The sequence below is a fragment of the Argopecten irradians genome, chromosome 7 (assembly GCF_041381155.1).
Source record: "Argopecten irradians isolate NY chromosome 7, Ai_NY, whole genome shotgun sequence".
NCBI lineage: Eukaryota > Metazoa > Mollusca > Bivalvia > Pectinida > Pectinidae > Argopecten > Argopecten irradians.
The window spans coordinates 29,208,749-29,236,730 of NC_091140.1; the positions used below are offsets into that span (position 1 = coordinate 29,208,749).

General features: G+C 34.3%; 1 protein-coding gene across 2 annotated transcripts in view; it reads right to left on the reverse strand.

The window, feature by feature from the left end:
* Window positions 1-21,391, reverse strand: part of LOC138328073 (oncoprotein-induced transcript 3 protein-like) — a 47,831-nt gene extending 26,440 nt beyond the window's left edge. The window contains exons 1-6 of one of the 2 annotated variants that reach the window (XM_069274680.1): window positions 21,298-21,391; window positions 15,703-15,915; window positions 14,499-14,657; window positions 13,405-13,464; window positions 10,310-10,406; window positions 4,754-4,836 (exon numbers count right to left, since the gene is read on the reverse strand). In XM_069274680.1, coding sequence (XP_069130781.1) covers window positions 4,754-4,836; window positions 10,310-10,406; window positions 13,405-13,464; window positions 14,499-14,657; window positions 15,703-15,915; window positions 21,298-21,352 — 667 coding nt within the window. In that variant the 5' untranslated portion in view covers window positions 21,353-21,391. The remainder of the gene's footprint in view (window positions 1-4,753; window positions 4,837-10,309; window positions 10,407-13,404; window positions 13,465-14,498; window positions 14,658-15,702; window positions 15,916-21,297) is intronic. The other variant, XM_069274681.1, reaches the window with a different exon arrangement.
* Between the last annotated feature and the right edge of the window lie 6,591 nt (window positions 21,392-27,982).

Genomic DNA, 27,982 nt, shown 5'->3' on the forward strand with positions numbered 1-27,982 from the left:
GAAGTTGAATAATTTTAAAAGAGGTAAAGGAACTTGGAAATTTAATAACTCACTTACACATGATTTAGAATACTTGAAAATGGTAAATGATTGTATTGATGATGTCAAGAAACAGTACTATCTACCTATTTATGATTTAGATAACATTGAAACTACTTCTAATTCTGAGATCCAATTTACGATTACTGATCAATTATTCCTAGAAACACTACGTATGGAAATTAGAGGAAAAACATTATCATACTCAGCCTTTAAGAAAAAGCAGCAAAATTTCCAGGAAGATTCTCTTAGGAAAAAGATCATAGATCTTGAGGAACAGGAAATTATAAACTTAGATGAGTTAAATGAAAAAAGAAAGAGTTAGAAAAAATAAGATCCCAGAAAAAATAAGATCCCAGAAAATTAAAGGAAGTTTCATAAGAGCAAGAGCCAAATGGACAGAAGAAGGTGGAAAAACCCACAAGTTATTTTTTCAATCTAGAAAATAGAAACTACTCATCAAAAATTATTCCAAAACTACAAACTGATAACGGAGACATTATATCTAAACAGGAAAACACAATGGAAGAAGTTTGTTCTTTTTATAGAAATCTATATAATGTTCCAAATACAACTGATGCACACAATGTTAATTTAAATCAGTATCCTAATCATTATGATGTTCCAAAGCTAACCAAAAATGAGTCTGACGATTTAGAAGGGGAAATTTTTCGCTTAAAGTGGCAGGTTATACTTTATAGAATATGAAAAACAATAAAAGCTCTGGATCGGACGGTTTCACAACTGAATTTTTAAAATGTTTTGGGGGAAAATTAGGTGATTTTATTATTAGGTCGATAAATTTTGGGTATCAGACAGGACAACTTTCAATTACGCAGAGACAAGGAATTATAACTTGTATTCCTAAAGCAGAAAAACCTAGACACTTTATTAAAAATTGGAGACCAATTTCGCTTCTTAATATTGTTTACAAAATTGCATCTGGAACTATAGCCAATAGAATAAAAACTGTTCTTAATAAATTGATAAATGATGATCAGACTGGTTTTATTTCAGGACGTTATATTAGTGTGAACACAAGATTGATATATGATATTATGCAATATTCTGAAGAAAATGATATACCGGGTATGCTACTGATGATTGATTTTGAAAAAGCGTTTGATTCAGTTTCTTGGCTATTTATTGAAAAAAAACTCTTGTTCTCTTTGGTTTTGGCAAAAGTATTATTCATTGGTTTAAAACTTTACACAAAAATGTTCACTCTACAATAAATCAGAGGGGTAACTTATTCATTTTTTGACATTAAGAGGGGCTATAGACAGAGGGACCCATTGGCACCATACCTATTTATCCTCTGTGCAAAAGTACTAGCCACAAAATTAAGAAATGATGAAAATATAAAGGGTATGAATATTGAAAACTGTCCTATTTTATTAAAAAATTCGCAATATTTTTAGGATTAAAGATGAATGTAGAAAAAACTCAGGTAGTTTGGATTGGGAGCAAAAAGTACAGTCAAGACTGTTATTTACCTGAGCTAAATTTACAGTGGGGGAAGGAGAAATTCACACTATTAGGAATAGAATTTAGTGTAAATCTTCATGAGATTCCTAGACTTAATTATGACAAAAAACTAATAAAACTCAAATCACTAATTAAGATTTGGAAAAGGAGGTCTTTAACACCTATTGGTAAAATTCATATCATAAAATCGTTACTTATATCTCAATTTAATCATCTATTTATATCTCTTCCAAACCCAGACGACAAATTTGTTAAGAAACTAAACTCTTTGATATATGATTTTCTGTGGAACGGAAAACCAGACAAAATTAAAAGGGAGGTAATTATTCAAAGTTACTGTAATGGTGGTTTGAAACTGGTTAATATTACTGCCTTTATAAATTCTCTGAAGCTGACATGGATAAGAAGGCTTTTCAAAACTAATGAGAAGTGGCAACATATAGTAAAAACTTATGTAGATGAAGACCGTCTTGCCAATTGTGGTTTGGAATATATAAAAGTATGCATCAATAAGTGTACAAATAGATTCTGGATATATGTCTTAAACTCTTGGTATGATCTGATCGCTAAATACCACGATAAATTTATTAAAAAGAAATATACTGAAAGTCCCAATTTGGTACAATATTAAAATAAAGATTGGTGGAAAAGCTGTTTTCTATAAGGCATTTTATCAGAAAAATGTTTGCATTTTGAATGAAATAATAAAAGAAGGCACATGTGAATTCTATTCCTTTGAAGATTTTATTCATAAATATGAGGTAAAGACTAATTTCTTACAATACCAATGCCTTATATCTGCAGTGAAACACTATATTTCAGCATATGATACATCTGTCTGTAAGATTTCTTACCCATATATACCATTAAATCTTCATTTTATTCTTAAACATGAAAAAAGGTCGAAAATCTTCTATAATATTGTAATAAGATCAGATGTGACACCATCAGGTACCAGAAAGTGGAATGATATATTTGAGACTATCGATAAAACAACTTGGAGCAACATTTATAAAATTCCTTTCCATGTAACAAAAAACACAAAACTTCAGTGGTTCCAGTATAGAGTGGTTCATCACATTCTTACTACAAATTCATTTTTATACAAAATTGGAGTAGTTGCCTCCCCTTTATGCATTCTGTGTAACTCTGAACCAGAAACGTAACTATAACCCACATTTTATGGGATTGCCAAGAAACTCAAAAACTTCTAGATAGTCTCGAAACGTTATTAACGGCACTGTTAATTCCATTCTCGATTAATAAAAAAACATTTCTTTTTGGATTCGTTCATCAGAATAGTTTGCCAAGTAATAGAGTTGATAATGAAATTATTATCATTATCAAACAATACATCTATAGAATGAGATGTTCACATAGTTCACTGAATATTTACTCTCTAATTAACATAATAAAAGATAACTACAAGATACAGAAATACATATCTAATGGTAGAGATGCAAATACTATAAAGAAGTTTGAAAGTGAATGGAAGAAATGGGACAAACTGATTCAGCTATAATTATTTTTTTTAAGTGTCTTATCATTATTATAATTTACATTGGCAATTTATGCATACATTGTATGTAGACATGCAAAATCTCATGTTGAGCAAACAAATTTGACTAATCTAGTGTCATTTGAGATACCCTGGATTATATTTTCCAGAAGAATTATCTCCCTTAAATCCTGTGATACAGCTGATAGCCCTTCACAAAGCCATATATATTTTGCAATACTATTGCAAAAAAAAATATATTTGCAAGTATTCATAGCTCTGCCATCGCACTCCAAATAAACATACTTAATTAATCTACTGTCTCTCTTCTACCAGCTGCTCTCTCTCTCTTTTTCTGTCTTCCTTTTCTCTTTCTACCAACCTCTTTCTTTCCATAAAGTCAATACATTATATTGGTAACATCAAATTTACTTAATTATAAATGCTTGCATTTGGTATTTTATTTAAATTATTTGTAATAATTGTATGTATTATAGTTTTCACACTTTGAAATCATAATAAAATAATAATCTTCAATAACTTTAAACTAATATATGCTAATATAAACTAAACGCAATATGCAACCTGTAAGGAATAAATTGTAGATATATATATGTGTTTATGTGTGTTAGTAATTACGGAAGCCATCTGGGGCATCATCAAAATATATCTTTATTGTGTTCCCTCACAATATTATTGTGAGGCCACACAATCTTATTGTGAGGCCACACAATATTATTGTGAGGCCACAAAATGTTATTGTGAGGGAACATAATCTTATTGTGAGGCCACACAATATTATTGTGAGGGAACACAATATAATTGTGAGGTTCCCTAACAATAAGATTGTGTTCCCTCACAATAACATTGTGTGGCCTCACAATAATATTGTGTTCCCTCACAATAACATTGTGTGGCCTCACAATAATATTGTGTTCCCTCACAATAAACATTGTGTGGCCTCACAATAATATTGTGTTCCCTCACAATAAGATTGTGTTCCCTCACAATAACATTGTGTGGCCTCACAATAATATTGCGTGGCCTCACAATAAGATTGTGTTCCTCTCACAATAATTATTGTGTGGCCTCACAATAAGATTGTGTTCCCTCACAATAATATTGTGTTCCCTCACAATCGTTATTGTGTGGCCTCACAATAAGATTGTGTTCCCTCACAATAATATTGTGTTCCCTCACAATAATATTGTGTTCCCTCACAATAAGATTGTGTGGCCTCACAATAACATTGTGTTCCCTCACAATAGTATTGTGTGGCCTCACAATGTTATTGTGAGGGAACACAATAAATATATTTTTTGGTGTGGCGCCAGACGGCTTCCGTAGTAATCATTGTGTGGCCTCACAATAATGTTGTGTTCCCTCACAATAAGATTGTGTTCCCTCACAATAAGATTGTGTGGCCTCACAATAAGATTGTGTTCCCTCACAATAACATTGTGTGGCCTCACAATAACATTGTGTTCCCTCACAATAATATTGTGTTCCCTCACAATAATTATTGTGTGACCTCACAATAAGATTGTGTTCCCTCACAATAGTATTGTGTGGCCTCACAATGTTATTGTGAGGGAAAACATTGTGAGGGAAAGTTATTGTGAGGGAACACAATAAATATATTTTTGGTGTGGCGCCAGACGGCTTCCGTAGATGAAAAACCTGAATAAAAAGTAAATTATATATAAAAAAAAACACAAAAAAACTTACTTGTTACTATGATTTCACTGGTACGACCCGGACCCCGTTCATTACTGACAGTGAATACTCTACTGGATGAAAGTTTGTGCTTTCTTTATTCCGCCAATAAAAACCAAAAAGAAGAAGTGAAGTTAAAAGTCGTAAACAAAGTGGATTTATTATATAATACAACTTAATTTGATCAGACAAAATGTCGTGACGTCTTGACAGTTCCACCAATCTCTCATCATTGATTTGATCATCATCGTTTATATCAATCTTTTTAATATTTATTTGATTCGGGAACAAACTAAAGTGGTTGCGAAATCTAAAACTTTCAAAATGACATGGGATTAAACTTGTTGTGATGGGGTTGTGAACAGGTTAGTGTTGATATATGTGAAGAATAAAATTTATCGTATTATCGGCGAAGTGACACATACAGACATTGTCCAGAACAAATTTTACAGAACTTTTACCGAAGGTGGTAAAAATATGACCAACGATGCATTTCATTCCTGGTGTTTTTTATAGTATATATAGGGGTATTTATATTTTATATTGTTGACAGAACGTCAAGCTCCTGTGGTTAGGCCAACTCTCGTCGAATCACAGTAGATAACGGACAGGATTTGTCAGTCCCCTGAGGTGAATAAAATGCATTGTCGTGCTACTAGACATTCTTTCATTTTGAACGACACGGAGTACGGACACCGACACCGACACGGACTTCCGAAATTTGGGGGCCGTCACGAAATGTAAAATAGACAAAATTGTAACAAATACGTTATAAATAGAATATACTTGTCGAGTCGTATCTTTTAAAGTTAGACATTATTGCTGGAAATAGTTTTAAGTTTAAATGGTATCATTTTCTTTCATTTTATAATGTCAGGTTACACTGAAAATCAATCAAATGTAAACTCAATTAATTTAGGCGGTACTAATTATACATATTCATTATACATCTGGTAATTTGGGGATGCAATAAAATTTCGTGTCTTTAAAACATACTTCAGGTATAATTCGGTACATTTTTGTTGATAAATTTCAAGGACGTAGATGACATATACAAATATGTACGTTCTTAATATTTTGAAATAAATGATACTGTTTGCAACTTCTATATAACTTTAAATGTGTGATTGCTTTCAAATTTGTTAATTGTGTTCATTGTTCAAGTTTATTCATTATACGTTTTTGATACGATATGCTTGTTTCGCACCTCAAATTGTCGTCTGCTACAGCACTGTCCTGTCTCTGTGCACGTGAAAGCTGACCTACCTGTGCCATGCTAGAGTGCATATCCAGACCGATATCGTATAGTTTTACACAGGGTTTTGACTATTGATATACGGACGACCTCTTTATGTGTACTCAGTATTACACATATAGAGATGTCCGTATATCTACAGAGTCGAAAGCCTGTGTATTTAAAGTGACAATGGCCGGTAACAATTTCTGATATATCTTATTTGTTTGGTTTAAATACATAAATTTTCAAAAGTGAAATTGATCAGTGGCTTAGGAAGATAAAACGTAATGAGCGGCAAAGGTCCTCAAGATTTTTGACATCCTTGATTATAATTATATGATTAATTATTTAAAGACTTACCCGAAATTATAAGAAATAATTGAACACATATATCACGTGCTTTCGCATAGTAAATACATATTGAAGGTTACCATGTGCGCACATTTCATTTAGACGATAGGACGAGTTACGCAATTCATTATGGATAAATAGATACATGTAGCTACGTATTTTTTCATTTCCTTATATATCAATTTCATATGTTACACTCATTTCTATTGGTTAAATCGTGGAGATTATTTTTCCATCGACCGAAAGAATTGTACGTCAAGTATTATGACTTCCTAATACAGAACATTTTCGCGGGGAATTTTAAAAGCGGCGCAGTCATTGGCCAAACTGAGTTATTGGATAAGATATCGATGTGGCACAACTCGATTTAGCGTAAATGATATTCTTCATTTGAACAATAATTGGTGTTTAATCGTGTATATATATACACCTAATTAAAACAAAAAAACAATATAAAATAATTTATTTCGCCTTTGGTGGCTGCGCAATCAGTACTTCATTCCATATAGGATATAGTGCCACGGAATTTTTTCGGGATGCAATTAATTATTTTTCATATTTTTAACTTGAATCAAAATTAGAAGGTCAAACTTTTTAACGGTGGTAACGGTGTAAAGTAAGTAACTTTTGTAACCGAAGGAAAATATTAATTCCTCTTCTTCTGTTTTTGACAGTGAAAAATACCATTTGTCAGCGATGGAGCATCTTTAATAGTAAAAGTTAATAAAATCACGGAAATTTATGCTAAATTGGTACCTGATTGAGATATCTGAATTAAATTATAATCATTATTCTAATCTATATACATATATGTTCGGATAAACATGGAATGAACATGAAAAAGTAAGGCGAGTTGAATTTGTTGAATTTGTTTTTGAGACAACCCCCGAAATTTGGAAAGTCCGTGTCGGTGTCGGTGTCCGTACTCCGTGTCGGGCAAAATGAAAGATGTCTATGAGCAACATGTCGTTTTGGTTAAACCTATTCATTTAATAGACTGTTGGTGTCCTGACATATTTTAACATTTTGCATGCAACGATAATGTGATAAATACAAATAGCATAGTATGTGAATACCACAGCATCGCGCGACACATAACATTTAAATATTGCGACGTCATTGGAATGTGCAAAACTGTACATTGTACAACTTTGTATATTTATCATACACACGGAAGCATTGCTCGGATAGTTATGGTAGTAACATAAACAATGTAACTTTTCTACATCTGTATTTACAAACGTATATGTGTATGTGTTCAAACGTATTACATGTTCTTCGAACGTACTATCGGTACTGGAAACACTAACAGTTGCAGAAGCTGACCATCATAAATTCATCCGCGCGGCTCAAATTTGCGCGTGACATAATCAATCTATATATTGGTTACACCATAGTTTACGAATGTTTCTTTTATCGATGTTCATTTTCAAACAATTTTGAACATTAACCAGGCGTGGGAACTGATACACATTGCAACTGTCAATCATGGATAGAGATGTGAGGACACGCCTTCTTTAATATGATTGGTTATTTGGTTTAGATTTCCTTCAATCGTCATACAGATAAACAAAACAGCTAGTTACCCACGTCAATCACATGCCGGACGATTCTGCCAATCTGCAGAAAAAAATGACTTTCAAATGTATTATTTAGCAGAAACGGAAGATGGATTTTGAATACCAGCGGTGTAGGGTTTAGGAAAAGACAATTTAGTGTAATCATGGATTTAATGGAGCAGCTTTTTATACCGGATTGTGGACCCAGAAGATAAAGAGAGGGAATATACAAATGATATGACGAACATTGACCCATACTTAGCATGTAAGGAAAACATTATCAAGCTTTCTGATATTTTGATATTTATGAAGATGTTTGTTGATTGCATTACGTATTTATTAACTACGATGATATCAATTAGATAAAGTTGTACTCTACAAACAATTTTGAAGTTCATCTGTTTAATTCTACAGTGCGTTACTTTGCAATGTTTTGTTTATGTTCATGTAAAATTAAATGCATTTGAAACCACTTATTAATATTTCAGAAATCTCTGCTTATGAATCCTTTTCAGAGGGTAGCAGGTTTTCCAAGTTCACATGTATAGTGTACAATGTTTAGTTCTCGTGTAACAGGAGCGAGACGGGCCCAGTTTGCAACGATGTCAAACTACACCCGACGCGCCCCTAGTGCAACCCAGGTTCGTTGGGTATTATTTAATATGCTTGTCTGTTGGTAGGAGGAAGAACAAACTACAGGGTTTAGACGATAATGAACAGTTTATTATGACTATAACAGTAACTATTTACAACATACATCACACATACATCCACACACATATTATAACCAGCCCCCTTTCCCGTACCTAATTATCTATTACAGTTTTATTCCCATCTAATTACTAAATATAAAATAGTCACCTATAGCCTAGTAGCGGAGCTGGCAGCACGCAGGAACTTAATCCATCAGACTGCCCAGTCTACTAGAACTACCCCGAATTTATCCCCATACCCGAGTCTAGGCAGCCAATCACAACAGAGAAAACACAGACACACATTTAGGACATCTCACGAGAAATGAATGCACGACAGTATAGAGAAATACAAAGGTCACAGCACAGGTACACAATACACCTACGGACAAAACAGCGTGACTGGTTAGCTTGCCTAGACAGTAAACATATATATTAATGTCCCCCGCTACACTCGTATAACAGTTAAAGTTGTATTTTTGTAATTTTCACTGAACGATATGTCGTTTTAACATTTGATATTGGAACATGGACATGTATCTTGATGATTTAGCTCCCAAAAACCATATATCAGCCTGTAAGAGACCCGAAATCTAGGGATTATATATTCCTGGTTTTGAATAAAACGCCTTCAATCACCACCATGTTCAGTACCTTCGGGTTTTGTCGGAATTCCGAATCGTATCACGTGACTGACGTCCACACGTCCTGCACGTGGTGATCCAAGTAACTAGCGTAAGCGCACATGTGTTTTTTTACGTTTTCCTTCTGGGTAATATGAACAAATCGTGCTGGTATATGTCCACAAAGCGAGCATTTGAAACATCTAATTCACACATTGCCGTAATTCAATATTGTGTTTATCAAATATTGTTATGTGCGAGCATTATTTTCTTTGTAGATCCAGTCTGCTACAGAGGTCGACCACATGTTTTGTTTACGAAAAATTGTTGACATTTCTCTTGGTTTCACAACCCTCGTGTTACTTCGAGATTGTCGCGACGATGTTCGGAAGAGTTCGGAATGATTCGGCCTCTTTCGAGCCTATTTTTCACATGTACACGTTAAAAAGATTTTTACTTTTATAATTTAAAATACTTCCAGTACTGCAACTTTATAAAAAGTAGTAAAATTAGAAAGTTTAAAACTCAGACAAACGGAGAAAAATATGTATAACACTTAAACAGTTTTCACTATGACAAAAAGAGCGAAAGTGAGAGACCATACAACTTTAACTGTTTTGCTACATTGTACAACATTGACTGGAAGAGCCCATGTTCTTACTAGATAAGAACATGGGTTCTGACTAGTGAGTTCAACTCTTTGGGATATATTCCAAGGACGAGATGAAAGAAATATGACTCATCTATGATACAAAGAGAAGTAAAGGTGAGTAGCCTTTGGTTGAAATCAACGGGGTTTATATATACTATTTAAGGGTTTTGCCTATCAAACGATAGTGTTTTTTTCTGTTTTGTAAATCGTACTATAAACAAGACAAAATGTCAACATTTAGTGTGATTGTTTGTTGACAAAATGACGCAGAAAAATTATCATTAAATGCATCACAATATTTTTTTTCTTCCAATGAATTATAAATCCGAATCGGTCGATTATAAGATAACGTATGGAAATGTGCATTTTAACTTCTAAACCTGAACAATGACCGAACTCAAAAACCAATATTACCTATATGGATGGCAACGATAATAAAAGAACACACACTTACAGTATACAAACAGCAACGATGATGATGATGATGACAGCAACGACGACTGATGGGATAATTTCTGCTAGTAAAGTGTCATCGTTGTCGGTATCACTTTCTGAAAGAATGAACACTATCTTATTGAAACTTTCAACACACTTTTACACAGCTAAGAAATCATTCCGAGACTTTAAAAGATATTTAAGTACAGTTTAATTTGTCTACACTAAATGCCACTAGGACAGACATATTTGGCCGGTATGGTCAGGTTTATTGATTATACATGTTTTACTCACTATAAATTAAGGAAATACCATTCAATAACTCTAAACCAACTTCAATTCCAATGCAATTTACTTTCGCGAATTTCGCGATCCAAGTAAATTCGCGAAAGTTTATCTCCTTAAATCAATATCTACTTTATCTATATTGATAGGGCTTGTCATTCAATTGTTATATCCGCGAATGTTAATCTTCGCGAACCTGTTTTGAAATGGAAATTGCGAAATTTAATTCAATTCAACTGTATTGCTTCCTTGCATCCACACAAAATGGATCGATAGCAAAACACAGTATATCAAAACAACAACTTAAACATTTATCAAGCCAGCTTTCCTCATTTAAATGACTTTTTAACAAAGAGGCCCAAAAGTTTTAGATCATTACAAGACAAGAGTTGTATCAAATTTTCAAAATCTGTTAAATGGTGGTTAATTGCATCTTTATGACTATTAAAGAAAATTGTTCTCACTGTAGATTTAACGGAACACTTAAAAATGATGTGGGTTTCATCCTCAATTTCTTTACAAAATTTGCATAACCGCAGAGAACGGGAAATCTTTTTTACCCTACCCGCCTCGATTTCTAAACTGTGTGTGCTAATTCGCAATTTCGCAAGCAATTTTCTTTATTCAAAATCCTTAATAGAAAGATGTGTTTCTTCCTTATAGTTTTGTTTAAATTTACTATATCAAAAAGTTTTACTGTTATCATCTCAATTAATTATCTTAGTTGTAAAAATGGCTTTGAATGTACCTTGTATCGATTTCTTGAATAATAGTTTAAAGGTAGGTTTCGCCCAATGAAATATAAAGACTACGAAATCGAAATTTATCCTATACATAGATATAATCTTCAGATCATTTTCAATGCATACAGCTAACAATATGGGTGGTCAGTTGCCTAGCTTGACCAGGAAAATACTCCTCTAAAAATAGAGCGAAGTCAAGCTTTACATAGAACATGACGTATTTTTTCCAAAACGAGGCCGCAGCAACATACGGAAGCGTGCAACAAAATGTCAATTAGAAGTGACAGTCTTGCCACGGCATGTTTAGTTAAAAAACAACAACAAATCGAAGTGCGAGGGACTGTTTATACATATCATATAATCTAAAACACTTCATGTTACTTACATACGCTCGCTAACTTTGTACACCAAATATACATGTAGTTAGTCTGCGGCTGTTAGTGCGCTGGCATATATGTTGAAATTTAACTCACCACGTGCAATGCCGTTACAAGAGTCCCAACAGATCCCGGCAAGTTCCGCTTGAGATGTGGCTTCTGTTTCTTTTATTGCTACATGCCATTTCTGAATTTAATTCCTATAGATATCCTAGGGTGCTACCGAATCCATTATAATTTCCTCCACTTTGTTGCCGATTCAGATATATTTTTTTCATCACACACACTTTCGTTCAGCCATTTTGTTTACTTTTAGTGCGTGACAATGCGCATGCGCCAAACTTCGACAACACAATCCATCGCAGCTTCATTTGCATATTATTTTGTCTGACGGACACCGTAATAAATCAAGGATTTCCTTCAATTTTGTATTCAAGACACATTTGTTCAATCTCAAACACTTAAAGAAATTAAATTGTGATATTTTAATGTGTTTTTTCATCTTTTCTTCCGCTTATTGCATTTCACAAAAAAAATATTTATTTGGTTGGGCGAAACCTACCTTTAAAGGTAGGTTTCGCCCAATGAAATATAAAGACTACGAAATCGAAATTTATCCTATACATAGATATAATCTTCAGATCATTTTCAATGCATACAGCGAACAATATGGGTGGTCAGTTGCCTAGCTTGACCAGGAAAATCTACTCCTCTAAAAATAGAGCGAAGTCAAGCTTTACATAGAACATGACGTATTTTTTTCCAAAACGAGGCCGCAGCAACATACGGAAGCGTGCAACAAAATGTCAAATAGAAGTGACAGTCTTGCCACGGCATGTTTAGTTAAAAAACAACAACAAATCGAAGTGCGAGGGACTGTTTATACATATCATATAATCTAAAACACTTCATGTTACTTACATACGCTCGCTAACTTTGTACACCAAATATACATGTAGTTAGTCTGCGGCTGTTTGTGCGCCCCTGGAGTATCGAGGATGACTCACCACGTGCAATGCCGTTACAAGAGTCCCAACAGATCCCGGCAAGTTCCGCTTGAGATGTGGCTTCTGTTTCTTTTATTGCTACATGCCATTTCTGAATTTAATTCCTATAGATATCCTAGGGTGCTACCGAATCCATTATAATTTCCTCCACTTTGTTGCCGATTCAGATATATTTTTTTCATCGCACACACTTTCGTTCAGCCATTTTGTTTACTTTTAGTGCGTGACAATGCGCATGCGCCAAACTTCGACAACACAATCCATCGCAGCTTCATTTGCATATTATTTTGTCTGACGGACACCGTAATAAATCAAGGATTTCCTTCAATTTTGTATTCAAGACACATTTGTTCAATCTCAAACACTTAAAGAAATTAAATTGAGATATTTTAATGTGTTTTTTCATCTTTTCTTCCGCTTATTGCATTTCACAAAAAAATATTTATTTGGTTGGGCGAAACCTACCTTTAAGATTACGTTTAAACGTCCCACTAGGATTGGCATTTTCAAATTTATAAGAAATATTATTTTCCTTTATGATATTAGAAACATAGGAAAACTAAGAATACGTTCCATTTGTTTAATAGTCGCGAAAGAAAGTTGGTTTTCAGTACGCCAGAGATAGAATTAGACAAATGACCGGTTTAGGAAGTTATACTGTATAACACATTGAAACATAATCGAAAGAAGGTTCTGATTTACCTGTTGTGTCTGTACTGTCGACTACGGTATTGGATGGCGGGTCAGAAGTGGTAGGGGGATCTGAATTATACAAACGGTACATCAAGGCACAGTGTTTCCAAATAAAACGGATTTAGAAAAGAAGTCGTTTATATGGAAATAGCCAAATTGGATCTGAATTCAACAAGCGGTACATCAAGGCACTTGTTTCCAAATAAAACGGATTTAGAAAAGAAGTCGTTTATATGGAAATAGCCAAATTGGATCTGAATTCAACAAGCGGTACATCAAGGCACATTGTTTCCAAATTAATCGGATTTAGAAAAGTAGTCGTTTATATAGAAATAGCCAAATTGGATCTAAATTATACAAACAATACAACAAGGCACATTGTTTCCAAATTAAACGGAGATTTAACGGATTTAGAAAAGAAGTGGTTTATATGGAAATAGCCAAATGGTATTTGAATTATCCAAGCGGTACAGATACATCAAGGCACATTGTTTTCAAATTAAACGGATTTAGAAAAGAAGTCGTTTATATGAAAATATTGGATCTGAATCATACAAACGGTACATCAAGGCATATTGCTTTCAAATTAAACGGTGATTTAATATATTAAGAAAAGAAGGCGTTTATATGGAAATAGCCAAATTTGATCTGAATTATACGAGCGATACATCAAGGTACATTGTTTCCAAATCAAACGGTGATTTAACGGATTTAGAAGAGAAGTCGTTTATATGAAATTAGCCAAATTGGTTTCATTTATTCCCTCCCGTCATGCTCCTAGGGGATCAGTTTGGTCATTCATACAATTTTAACCCCCCCCCCATCCATAGCGAAGCTACTAATACATTATGAGTGTTATTCAATACCTAGTTTCAGAGAAGATGTAGAATATTTGAAAGTAGTCGAATTGGCCCCTTTTTAGCCCCGCTCTCCAGGCCCATTCTAACAGTAGATCGAGGTATCCAAATAAACCTTAAATTGGAGGGGCGTGGGTTTTTCGTTTTGGTACAAAGAATAGTTAATGAAATATCCAGTAAGGAAGACTTAAGATTATGTAATCAGCAAATCCAAGAAAAAAAAGTATATACTAGAGTTTTACTCACTAAAGCAATAGGCCGAGGGACATTTTGAAGGACGAGTTAGCTGATACACGTAAAATGTTTCACAGTTTTTGACGTCAATGGTCCAAGGGGATTCGCAAGTGTTGAAATTAGTACTGAAACACACCTGCACGGTCCTAGTTTGACCAGGGCCAGGAAAGACTGCGAACAAAAACAATTACATCAGCAGACTACTTACTTGTTAAGTTGATATTTATATTTAAATATTTATTTTAAAAGTAAATTAATCTGTCAAAATAAAATTGCTAAGTGAATTTGCGATCCACATTTTGGTCCTATTCTATATCTTCTCATTAGGCATAATGAAACTATATTCAACACATTTGCAGCAAGAATAGGACCAAACTTTGAGTTGCAAATTCTACTTTTGACAGGATAATTTACTTTGCAAAAATAAGGTGTTATAAATACTTTAAGTAATAAATGCTGCCATTCACAAGTGTATAAAAGATGGTGATTGCATGTTATTTTTGTTTTAATTAGAGATATATACACGATTAAACACCAATATTGTTCAAATAATGAGTATCGTTTATGCTCTGTCGGCGGTGGAGCATCAGCAGGGTGAAAAAGGCAACAAAGACAAGATTATATATTCTGTATTTGCTTATTACAGAGTTATCTACCCTTGCGGGTAGGTATCGATTGTGACGTCACTTGTTTGCGAGAGTAACGTCATACATTTCGGAGAAAACAACGTAAATTGCGCTCACAAAATAATGACATAATAATCGATACCTACCCGCAAGGGAGTTTACTCTGTAATATGCAAAGACGGAATAAATATCGCAGTTCGATTACACAGACAAGAATGCTAACTACAAGTGGATTTACCAACGAATTGTTGGTTTAGTTTACTAGTTTTATAGTGATATCAACAAGTAGAGCTACTAGTTTTACGTAAACTATGAAGGTAAAAAAGATGGTCACATATAGTTGCAAACCGTAAATCAGAACGATAATAGTTACTGTAAACCAAATTCTTTTCGCAGTTTTTGAATTTCGCGAGTTTTTGTTTCAAAACAAGTCCCTGGAGATATAGTATATTGAATTTAATGAAAATTCCTTTCAATATATATGGGATATACATTAATTCCTAAAGAGATATTTTCACGAGTTTACTCCGATCGCAATATTCGCGAAAATCAATAGCTCACGAAAGAAAGTTGGTTTACAGTATACGCACCATCGCCCATCCAGATTGGGTAGCGTGTGCCACAGGAGTACTCGGAAGGAGGGGCGGTGGCTATCTCCCCGAGTATGTGGGATTCTACTCGGTACCATGTATCCGACATAGTCGAATCGCAGTTGGCCGTCTCTGACGGATTTATAATATTGTTTATAGAACGCCATTGGCCGTTTAAGGTCACATGGTTGGTCACCTGACATGGGTCACCATCTGAAATAAAAGCACGGTGAAACATATAAAGTCTGTTCTACAAAGACCAGGCTCACAAAAGTAAAGCTTGTAGTAAACAAAGTAAGCCATGGTTTAACAAAGAATGGAAAGTAGCCCGTAACGCATTTAATTATATTAAAAATATCTATAAAAATAATAAGTCGAGAGAAAACAAAACACAATTAAATAAAAAGGGAAGAGAATATCGAAAGACAATTCATATTAATTTTAAAAAATATCAAGAGAAATGTGCGAAAGAACTGAGAACGCTATCAAGATGTAATCCTAAGGCTTTTTGGAAAACTTTGAATAAATTTAGTCAGTCGACAAAGAAATCCCCTTGTATTCCCTTAGATATTTTCTATAGATATTTCAAAAAGATTAATCGTGATGTGTGATGATGATGATGTGATGATGATGATGATGATGTGAAGTGTGATGATGATGATGATGATGATGATGATGATGATAATGTGGATGATGATGATGATGATGGAAGTGGTGATGATGATGATAATGATGATGATGATGATGATAATGATGATGATGATGAAGTGTGATGATGATGATGATGATGATGGTTGATGGTGATGGTGATATGATGATGATGATGATGATGATGATGATGATGATGATGATGATGATGATGATGATGATGATGATGATGATGATGATGATGATGATGATGATGATGATGATGATGATGATGATGATGATGATGATGATGATGATGATGATGATATATTGAATAGTGAAATAACTGAACTTGAATTACTTAATGCTATTAAACAGTTAAAAAACAATAAGGCCCCTGGTATTGACATGATATTAAATGAATACTTAAAAAACTCACCGCCTGAACTAATAACTATATATTGTAAACTTTTTAATGTCATTTTGGATACAGGATTATTACCTGAGAGTTGGACTATTGGTATTATAAAACCCATGTACAAAAATAAAGGAAGTGAGGAAGATCCGGATAATTATAGAGCAATAACCCTTATAAGTTGTCTTGGGAAATTGTTTACTTCTATCATAAACACAAGGTTGAATAAATACTCTATTCAAAGAGACCTCATATAAAAAAAATCAGGCAGGATTTAGAAAGAATCACTCCACGATGGATAATGTTTTTATTTTGCAATCTCTGATATCTCTATATCTCGCTAATAATAAAAAGCTGTATTGCACTTTTGTTGATTTTCGAAAAGCATTTGATACTGTGTTGGCGTGTAGGTTTATGGAAAAAGATTAGGAAAAGCAAGATAAAGGGAAAATGTTTCAAAGTAATTTATAATATGTATGATAATATAAAATCTTGTGTACAATACAATGGTCAAATATCTGATTGTTTCCCGTGCCTAGTTGGTGTTCGCCAGGGTGAAAATCTATCCCCATTTCTTTTCTCAATATTCCTAAAACGATTTAGAACAATATATGGAGGTTGCAGGAGTTAGCTCCCTTGAGACTATCGAACAGAAAATGTCTGATAAATTAAGCATATTTTTGAAAATATTCATATTACTTTATGCAGATGATACTGTGATACTTTCCGAAACATCAGAAGGTATGCAAAACGCACTAGATATATTTCAACAGTATTGCGATACATGGAAACTTCAGGTAAATATTAACAAAACTAAAGTGTTAGTTTTCAGCAAGAGGAAAACTAAACAGGTGTATAATTTCGTGCTTAACGGTCATGTCTTGGAAACAACAGATACTTTTACATATTTAGGCATCACTTTTAAATATAATGGTAATTTTTCCAACGCTATTAACAGATTGGTTGACCAAGCCCAAAAATCAATATTCGCTATATATAAAAAGGTGCGTAACCAAGCTATTCCAATAGATTTACAACTAAAATTATTTGATTCGTTAGTTGAACCAATACTGCTATATGGTTCCGAAGTTTGGGGGTATGGGAATTTAAAGTCAGTCGAGCAAACACACCTGAAATTCTGCAAACGAATACTTAAAGTCAGAAGTAGCACTCCAGATTTTATGGTGTATGGGGAACTGGGAAGATTCCCACTCGAAATAAATATCAAACTGAGAATGTTGTGTTTTTGGAATAGACTTATACAAAATGAAAATAAATTAAGTAGTATACTTTATAAACTAATCTCGAAGTTACATTTCGAAGGAATATACACATTTAAATGGATATCTTTCATTAAAAATATTTTTGATGAATCTGGTCAGTCAAATATCTTCCTCAATGAAAAACAAATGATTAACAGTTTTTTATAAAAGTTTTATGAAACAGCGCCTTCAAGATCAGTTTATACAAAAATGGTTCTCAGATGTGGAAAACTCCTCAAGAGGGCAGACTTATCTAATATATAAAAAAGAATTTGGATTTGAAAATTATCTTATAAAATTATCAGAAATGAATAGAGTATACATAACTAAATTCCGTACATCAAATTTAAAAATTCCAATTGAGACTGGAAGATGGCGTAATGTTGAGAAACGTGAAAGAATATGCCATTTATGCAATGAGAATATCGGGGATGAATTTCACTATCTTTTTGTATGTAAACACGAAGAAATAAAAAATATACGTATTAAATATATCCCACAGTATTATTATAGTAATCCCAGTCTTCATAAGATGGGTGGCCTTATAGGCATTTGTAATATCCAATTATTGATGAAGGTGTCTCTATTCATTAGAAAAATGATGGTATTTTTGTAGATGTGAATAAAAGCTATGATAGTAGTATGGTATAAGTATTGTTAATTTCCAAATTAATTGTCCATATTTTAGTAATTGGTAATGATATATATTGTCCATCCTGCCACGTGCAGTTAAAAATGTAACTTGTATTTTTATAATCCATGTAACACATTTAATGTGTCTGGGAGACTATAATAAATCTTTGAAAAAAATAAAAAAACAAAGTTATAAAATAGTATCATGACTGGGCGAAAAGTTTAACCTCCTATCTTTTCTTCTATTAAAAACTATAATGTTTTGATGACGTAAGCTGTGAAAATCTTTCAAATGCACGGATAAACATGTATGATACTTTATAAGAATACAAAAATAACACACAATTTATGCACAGTACTGTAATAATTCCTGTTTTAATTTGATGTTTAGATGAATACGTATTTTAAGAAGTCACTTTATTACTAATATCACCGTAAAAATATTTAATGAAATAATAGACCCCAACTTTGCTTCTTGGTCTAACCGTGTGCCTTTTTAGTGTATTGTAAATGCAAACATCATGATTTCTTGCCTAGTACTTATTTTACTTTGTAAAAAACCTATGCATTGTAAGTAATGTAATTCTCTAAATATTGGTAAATTTGGATGTTGAATAAAAGCTCTTTTTGATTTGTGAGTATGACAATAAATGTACATATCGGTATAACTTAAAGGAATATGTGCCATAACTGGGCAGAAATTCTCGCATGCTATTTTTTTCAGAAATCTATTAATAACCATCAGGTTTGATGAATTAAGCTGTGAAAATCATTCGAAGAAACAGACAACCCTGTATGATGCCTTGTTAATACTATTTAATGCATTGTAAAACTCTTGTTTTTAAAGCTTCTGTGTTAATCACTTCATAATTACTAATAACACTGTAAAAATGTAAACCGACAAATACATGTTCAGCCCGTATGTATTCATTTCACTGCTCTGTAGCTGCAAATATAAGGATTTTGGCAGTACTGCCAAAAATCATTTTCAGATCTTATTTGTGCCTTAAAAAAATCAAAACCTATGCATTGTAAGTATTGTAATTCTCAAATTGTTGGTAAACTTATGGTGGTAAATAATATATTGAAGCTATCCTTGATTCGTGAATATGAACAATTACGGCACATATGTTTTTTTTATTTTCTTACCAAATTAGATAGATATTTTCAAATGTACAGAATGCAAGAAGAAGAATATCGGAGAACAAATTCCTGAAAGCCTCATCATTCGAAAGTGTGAAGTGGCATAGAAGTTTAAAGTGTAAGACTGATAAAATAGATGTACTTTGTAAAAATTCCAAAATATCCACCTCGCGATGACCATGTTTAACAAATGAGAACAGATACCGTAAGTATATCTAATGTATCCCATTGTGATACTATGTAGCTGGTAAATTTTGCGGATATGGTATTTTCGCGATTTCACGTGTCCTTATCGTGTTCGCGAATAAAGTGTTTTGCGAAAAATCAGTTGTAAATGATATATATAACATTATAGCCAGACCTCGAAGATTAAACCGGTTAAAATGGATTTTTATTCAAATCGCGATTTTTGTTTGTTCGTTCGTTCGTGTTTTTGTTTGTTTGTTGTTTTTTTGTTTGTTTTTATGCGTGGAATTAACCCACTATACATTTTCATTCCCTGCTTGCTGGTAGCACAACATAATATTTAACAGACATCAGTCTGAGTCTACAATAGTATACATATGTCTGTTGTATTCGCTCTTCCATACACAGGTTAATCTAAGGTATATAATGAAATATGATCCGTCATATCCAACGATGGTACACTGTATAACATTGTTTGATGCCCAGTAAGTTCTGATCATATGCAGTATTAAGTTACAAACTGTTTTATATTTAGACATTAATATAATTATATATACCAACAAAGAATTCATAATAAACCATGGCGTAACGTAAGTTTCAAATTTAAATTGTTATTTTGATTTGAAAAAATAAACAGAGAATATTGATTCTTTAGATATAATCTCTTTACATAGATAATTTTTACCTAGCTAGTTTCATATGTTAAATTGCATTGTAAATTAGTGCCCCAAATCAACAACCCCGTTTGAGGGGATAGTATTGGTTACATTATAATCTATATTTATTTTTTTTCCATCTGTTTCGTAAGGTTCACAGTCAAGTGGCTATTTCAATTTTAATAATAACAAGAGGAGCAAACAATATATCTATAAACTGTCTCCTTTTTTAAAAAATCAGTCACTGCTTTAACAAATACCGGATAGAAATATGACTTTAGTCCTTTAGTGGTTAAAAACAATATTAATGATTTAGATCAAAGCCATAATGTGTTGATTCGTGTATACCGAGTAGCGTTGACAGATTTCTCAAACATATAGAACTTGTTGCTCAAAGGGCAATTTAGGCTAATCTCAGCTTAACGACAATTTTCAAAAAGACAAAATAATTTCTGATGATACGAATTTTACAAAATTTTATCATATTATTAATACCTCCATTCTGTTTTTACCTGTTGCTTTGAGAGAAGATATAATCACAAATTTTGCAGCAAATGAGAAACGACAAATCACTAACCATGTGATTAAGCTAATCATCTTTGAACTACTGGTTGACATGTCGTCAGATAAAGAACAGCATTGATTGTCGATAATCAAAAATAAAAAGTGTTACCTGATATTGAACATGAAAGAAGGGTGAAAACATAAACCACGCCGAATTTAACCATTGGCAAATCAAAACATAACCATAAGTATTTCTCGAGTCTTTAAACTTCCTTGTTTTGAAGTTGCCTAGCTACTGCTCCTATGCTTATTTCCGTAAATTAGTTTCGTCATCAGGTTTGGAGCTAATTACCATATTCACAATTGAATGTGTGTCGCCGTTAGCAAGATTAATGAAAACACAGTAAGAATATATTCTCAAAACAAATACATACAGTTAGATAAACCTTGATCAGTACTGTCAATTCTCAATGTCTTTTACGGTTCCAGATACTGCCATATTGCCAACTTAACGTCATCGAAAATGTCTCAATAATTATATACACTCCGCAATGATATTAAGTCTATCAGAGAACTCTGTATATACACCTTGTTAATGTACTATTCAGTATTAGATTATCAACACAACCATCTTTTATGTTTGTGTATATAAAACGAAGGCAAATACAATACAATACAATACAATACAATACAATACAATACAATACAATATTTTATTTATTAGAGTGTCACACATTTTTACAACAGGGTAAAAAACAGCCATGATAAATAATTTACCAATTAGAATAAAAATGCCCAGCCAGATCTGACTTACGAGACACTTAAAAGAATATATATATATTTAAAAAGTATCAAATTATCCAGTTAAAAAATTCGTCACGATCGTAAAATGGTGCCTGTTCTATCGTATATCGGTAAGGAGATACCTGATCAGTATCATTATATAGGTTGGGATTCTTAAAAGCATGTACTAGTACATATTATTATTAAACAAAATCAAAACATAATCTTCGTCTGTACATGTTATATAATGTGGCCGCTAACGTGGATTGAAGGTTCGTATTCTGCATAAGAAATTGTAATTTAAGAGAAGAATCAAGGTTTGTGAAGTTTGGTAAATAAAAAGATGCTTTGTTGTATAGAGAAAGTTTCAAATCTGAGTAAAAGTCACAATCTATCAGAAAATGAGTCTCATCTTCTATAGAGCCTGAATTGCACAAAGTACATTTTCTCTCCTGTAAAGGTATAACAGGATGAGAATACCGTCCCGTCTCTACTTTAAGTTTCAAGTTCCCACAGCGAAATTTGGCTAAGGTTTGTCGATGTTTATAGTTCATTATTAACGTCACATATGGTTCCGGAGCAAGATTATTTTTATACGTTCGGTAGGTCCTAAGCTTATTTCTTTTGTCTTGACCGGAGTCGTTCCACATTTGTCTATACCAGTTAGTTACATCCTCCTGTTTGAATACTAGTTTTGCATTATTGAGACCTGATATATAACAAGGGGTAGGTTCTAATAGAGAGTTCAAGTTCCGTATATTTAACATGGATTCCACTCGTTTATCCCAGCTTCTTCCTCGAGAGAGTGACCAGATATGAATTGTTTTTATGAGACGCCGGGGTTCACAGCACTTGAGTTTTAGCCAAAGCCTACATACTTCTATTTTCTGTTTCGTTGCACACGAGTTCCACCCAAGGTCGCCTCTTGTCGCCACGTTTGAAGCATTTTTTCCGGAGCCAAGGAAGTAGCGCCCGGCCTTGTTTTGCACGGTTTGAACAAAACGGTAAGAGTTAATTCCCCATATACCGGCACAGTAGAAAAGTACGGGCTCCACTAACGATTCATAAAGGTTCTTAAAAACACCAAACGACATGCCACCCGCGAATCTAAATTTGCTGTATAGTGCGCCGAGTGCTCGACTTGCTGATTTCGCTAGTTCCTTGACAGTAAGCTCCATGTCTAAGTGTTCCGTAAACCATATACCCAAGTATTTATAGCGATCGGTAGTCTGGATATTAAGATCGCCACATGTGAACTGGAAATTCGATTTTGGTACACTTTTGTTTCTAAAGTGAATAACGTTGGTTTTTTCGACGTTGACCGTAAGACGCCACTTCCAACACCAATTATGCAAACAATTCATCATCCGTTGTAAGGAGGGCTCATCCGGCGCCAATAACGCCACGTCGTCAGCGTAAAGAAGAATAGAGATCATGCTATCACCAATCGTGACTCCACATCGAAGGTTATTGATTTCCTCTGCAAGGTCGTTGATGTATATGGCGAATAAACTCGGCGAAATATTGCAACCTTGTTTTACGCCGTTGTTGACGTTAAACCAATCGGTGACGTGATTGTTCAGCCGTACCGCACATCGCGACTGTGAATAGAGAGATTTCACCGCGTCCAAGAATAATCCACTTATGCCAATAGCTTTAAGTTTGTACCATAGGCAATGTCTGTTGACGGTGTCGAACGCCTTTTTAGCGTCTACGTAACAAACGAACGTCGAGTCTCTGGAAAGTTTTCGGTTATTTAACACACTATAAAGCGAATAGATGTGGTCGAGGCAGCTCCTCTTCGAACGGAAGCCGTTTTGTTCGTCCCGCTAGTTAAGCGTTGTCCTAGGATATCGGTATAAATTTTACTGGGTACAGACAAAAGCGATATCCCGCGGTAACTAAGCGGATTGGTGAAGTCTTTCGTATCCGACTTAGGGATAGGATGAATTATTCCGGAAGTCCAATCTTTTGGTACAGTACTATTGTCAAAGGAGTATTTAAAAATCTTGAGAAGTATGTTCACACACGCGTCGTTCCGGAGAACCTCTACTGGAATATTGTCAAAACCTGGTGATTTCCTGTTTTTCGCACGCGCGATAGCTTTCCGTACTTCCTCCCTGGTAAATGGTGTATTAAGGGACGTAACATCTACCGTGTTAGAAACCTCTACACTATTTGTCTCTAGTTTCGCTTTTACATCAGCGAGATGAGTCTCGTCAAAATCATTTGAATCACCATGACTATTGTAGAGTTCTTCATATTTATTTTTCCAACATTCGAGGACTTCGTCTTTTTCACGAACTATGTTACCATCGGTGTTCACGGTTTCCATGGGGATTTCCGTTTGTCGTGCATTTGCCATACCGAGCTTGCCAATCTCTTTCCACATGTCTCTAGAATTGTTCTCTAATAACAAAGAATTAAGTTTCGATTGTTCCTCTAACTGGAATCGCCGTTTATATTTACGATTAAGCTGATCAAACGTTTTCCGTTCCCGACAAAAACTCTCCTTAAGTTTGTGTTTTGCCGAACGAGACCCTTTAAATTTCAGCCATAAACGTTCACACTCATGAGCAATGTTCCACTGTGTTTGGAGTTCGTCGTTCCAATATGGTTTCAATAGGTATTTGGTTTTGGGCCGACCAACAGTTTTTCGCGTTATTTTCACCCGCTTGTCCATTTCCGTGAATATGAGATCTTTAAGATTTGAGTACGCTTGATCAATATCTCCATTATCCTCCAGATTTCGCTCGATTATCCGGATTGTCGAGTTTATTGCGTCGATACTTTCGGCATCACTTAGAAAATCTGACGGTAACGTCGATAAGTTATATTTTTTGCTGGAATCCGGGATACTTTCTTGATTTCTTGTTGTTGTCCGTTTTGTTCCCATAGTAAATCCGAGTATAGAATGATCGGGTACGCTGGTGTGACCCTCCAGGCCTAGGTTGCGCACAATGTCTGACATTAAAAGTACATTAAAACTATCAAATAAAAATAATTGTTCGTGCGGAACTATAACGTAATCGACAACTGATCTGCCCCTTCTTGAGACATGAGTAAAATCATCAGATCCAAATCTACCGTTTAAGACACAAGTATTGGTTTCAATCATAAAGTCAATAAAAACATCACCATAATGATTTGATCCGTCGTCAATTGAGTGTCTAGGGGGTATTGTATCAACACCTTCAATAAAGTCAGCTGAATCGCTTATTCTGGCATTGAAGTCTCCTGCTATACATATGTTACCCAAGGTTTGATAAGAATAAATACTTTCCAACAGGTTATGGAAAAAAGCATCACTTTCCGCTGACCTTGTTGAATGTTGGGGTGGTAGGTAACACACACAAAAATAAAGGTCCTTCTCAGCTCCATTACTGAGTTTTATCCATAAAATGTCATCCGTATTATCATTTAAAATGTTAATTTCGTACGAATTGTAAATGTCATTTTTTATAAAAACTCCTACACCGCCGCTTCCCCGCTTAGCTTTTTGATGTAAAGCTTTCCGGTTATTTCCAATCCATCGATATCCATTGATATGTGGTTCCTCATCACCTCTCAGGAATGTCTCGCACACCGCAAAAATGTCAAAGTTCATTGCGGTGATTACTTTTTGTCTAAAGTCAAAATTGTTTTTATTATTCACTGACAACCCTGCCAAATTCCAAAATCCTAGAGACAGACGGGATTCTCCGTTTCCCTATCTACGTTCATTATAGTGTCGTGTGTTTTGACGGTCCCTGCCCACGTGATGGTTGTTTACGTTACCACGTGTGGGCCTAGGCGTAAGTCGGTCACGCGTGTCCCTGTTATCGCATTCGGTTCTGTTATCAAACCTGTCATTTTGACGTCTATTTGAATTTGTGCCGTTGATTCTCCATGAGTTTGAAAAACTATTGTCTCTGTGTTGGTATCCCCCATTTCTGTGGTTTCTGTCCCGCGGACGACTGTCATGAGCATTCACGTGTGTGTCACTGTTATGCACTTGTTCACCACGTGCACGCGTACGCGCCGAGTCACTGTACGAGTCATCCTGGCCTGAGTTGCGCTCATGATCACGTGTACGACGCACTAATCGGGTACCCTGTACTCGGTATTTATTATTTCTGCCGATTTCTTTTAGGACTGTGTGTAGTGTACGTTCTGTCTCAAGCTCACTTTTTGATTTGTCACTGTCAATGTACACATTGTTGTAGTTGTCTGTACTTTTCAGTTTCTTTTTCTCTTTCATTATTTTTGTTTTGTTTTCAATCGTGTCCACTGAAGCGATCACAACACCCGCATATCTACCTTTCGGTTGTTTACGTTCTGCATGTGTGATTTGTATGTCCGCTAATACATTTTAATATAAGTCGGCATATGAGATCCTTCTAGAGATGTGTTCATGTGGGTAAGTGCAGGGTATATCTAGATCAAATGTGTAACATTCTATTTCTTCCAATCTGAAGTGAAGTTACCGGCTAATTTAAACTGGACTTGAGATAAAAGTCCAGGTGTGTTTCTAGAACGACTTGCTCCCGGAAGCATTAGATACTGGGCCTATTATTACTGTCATTTTATGCGATTGCATATTTCGAGTAACTTTTAAAGACATCTTTCTGTCTAAATTTTAAGACATCGGTTACATGTATGAACCCTTATTCTTCGACATTCGTGAAAAATTAGCGTATTTGCGAATGGAGCATGACAATAATGTAGTTTCACTCAGATATTGGGGAAAAGAATATAGTTCTATAATGAACATTGTAAGCTATTTTTTTCGCCACTGCTCAATGCAAAATGAAGTACCGTTTTGCCGAGGAGAATGTTGTCCGCACGTTTCTCTTCAGGCACCTTCAGAACGCTCAGAAAACATTTATGTATCTTAGATTAATGACCAACTAGAAACAGTTTTAATGACAGTGAAGGTCATGGTAAATGACTAGAAATTACAAAGATAAATACTAAAATCGACTTGTCTCCAATACTTGTTGTCAAATGTCCTGATTCCAAAGATCAGCGTATACGTATTATAACATTCTTTTGAAATAAGCCAGGGAAAATTTTTTATTCGTTTTGGTATCATTTTTATTGACATTACATGTTTATTCAAGCATTGTTAACTCGAAGTTGATATGAATACAAAAAGGTTCGAGTTATCAAATTATTAGTGCAGGTTTACTTAGTATCAGTGAAAAACTTGATCGGAAGAAGCTGAGTACTATGAATTAGACGAGTTTTGAAGTACACAAGTTATAGTTCACAAGAATACATTGTATCTTTTTTATATAAGCAAAAACTTCACATTGCTTCGACTTCAAAGTCATTATTATACTGGGAAAAGAATAATTAAAATAGTGCCATGTAATTGGCCATATCACATATTAAAGTGAACAGTCGGGCAAGGATGGCTAAAGTCGGTAAAAATGGTGTGAATGTATCCAGTATAATTTCTTATGAAATAGAAAAATAAAATCTCTCGCCAAAATCTGTCTGCGTACGAAGAAATTAATTTAAAGTATAGGAATCCTAAAACGTCCTCCCGGCTGACTATGTCCGTGGTTACATTTACACGCAGCCTCGCTTTCAATGCTTTCAACTTTCCTTTACTTTAATGGTCAGAACTGGGAAACTAAGCAGAACTTGACCGTCGTATTAATATGTGAGAACTTTTGGAAGGCCAATGAACGCATTTAGACTGGTTTTCTTTGCCCGACTATTCACTAATGTCAATACCATTATAATAATGCTGGTACAAACATAATTGTAAAACTGTACTAGGTTTCGCCCAATGAAATATAAAGACTGCGAAATTGAAATTTATCCAATATATAGATATAATCTTCAGATCATTTTCAATGCATACAGCGAACAATATGGGTGGTCAGTTGCCTAGCTTGACCAGGAAAATACTCCTCTAAAAATAGAGCGAAGTCAAGCTTTACATAGAACATGACGTATTTTTTCCCAAAACGAGGCCGCAGCAACAAACGAAAGCGTGCAACAAAAGTCAGATGCATTGTGACATGGCAGTGACAGTTTGCCACGGCATGTTTAGTTAGAAATACAACAACAAATTGAAG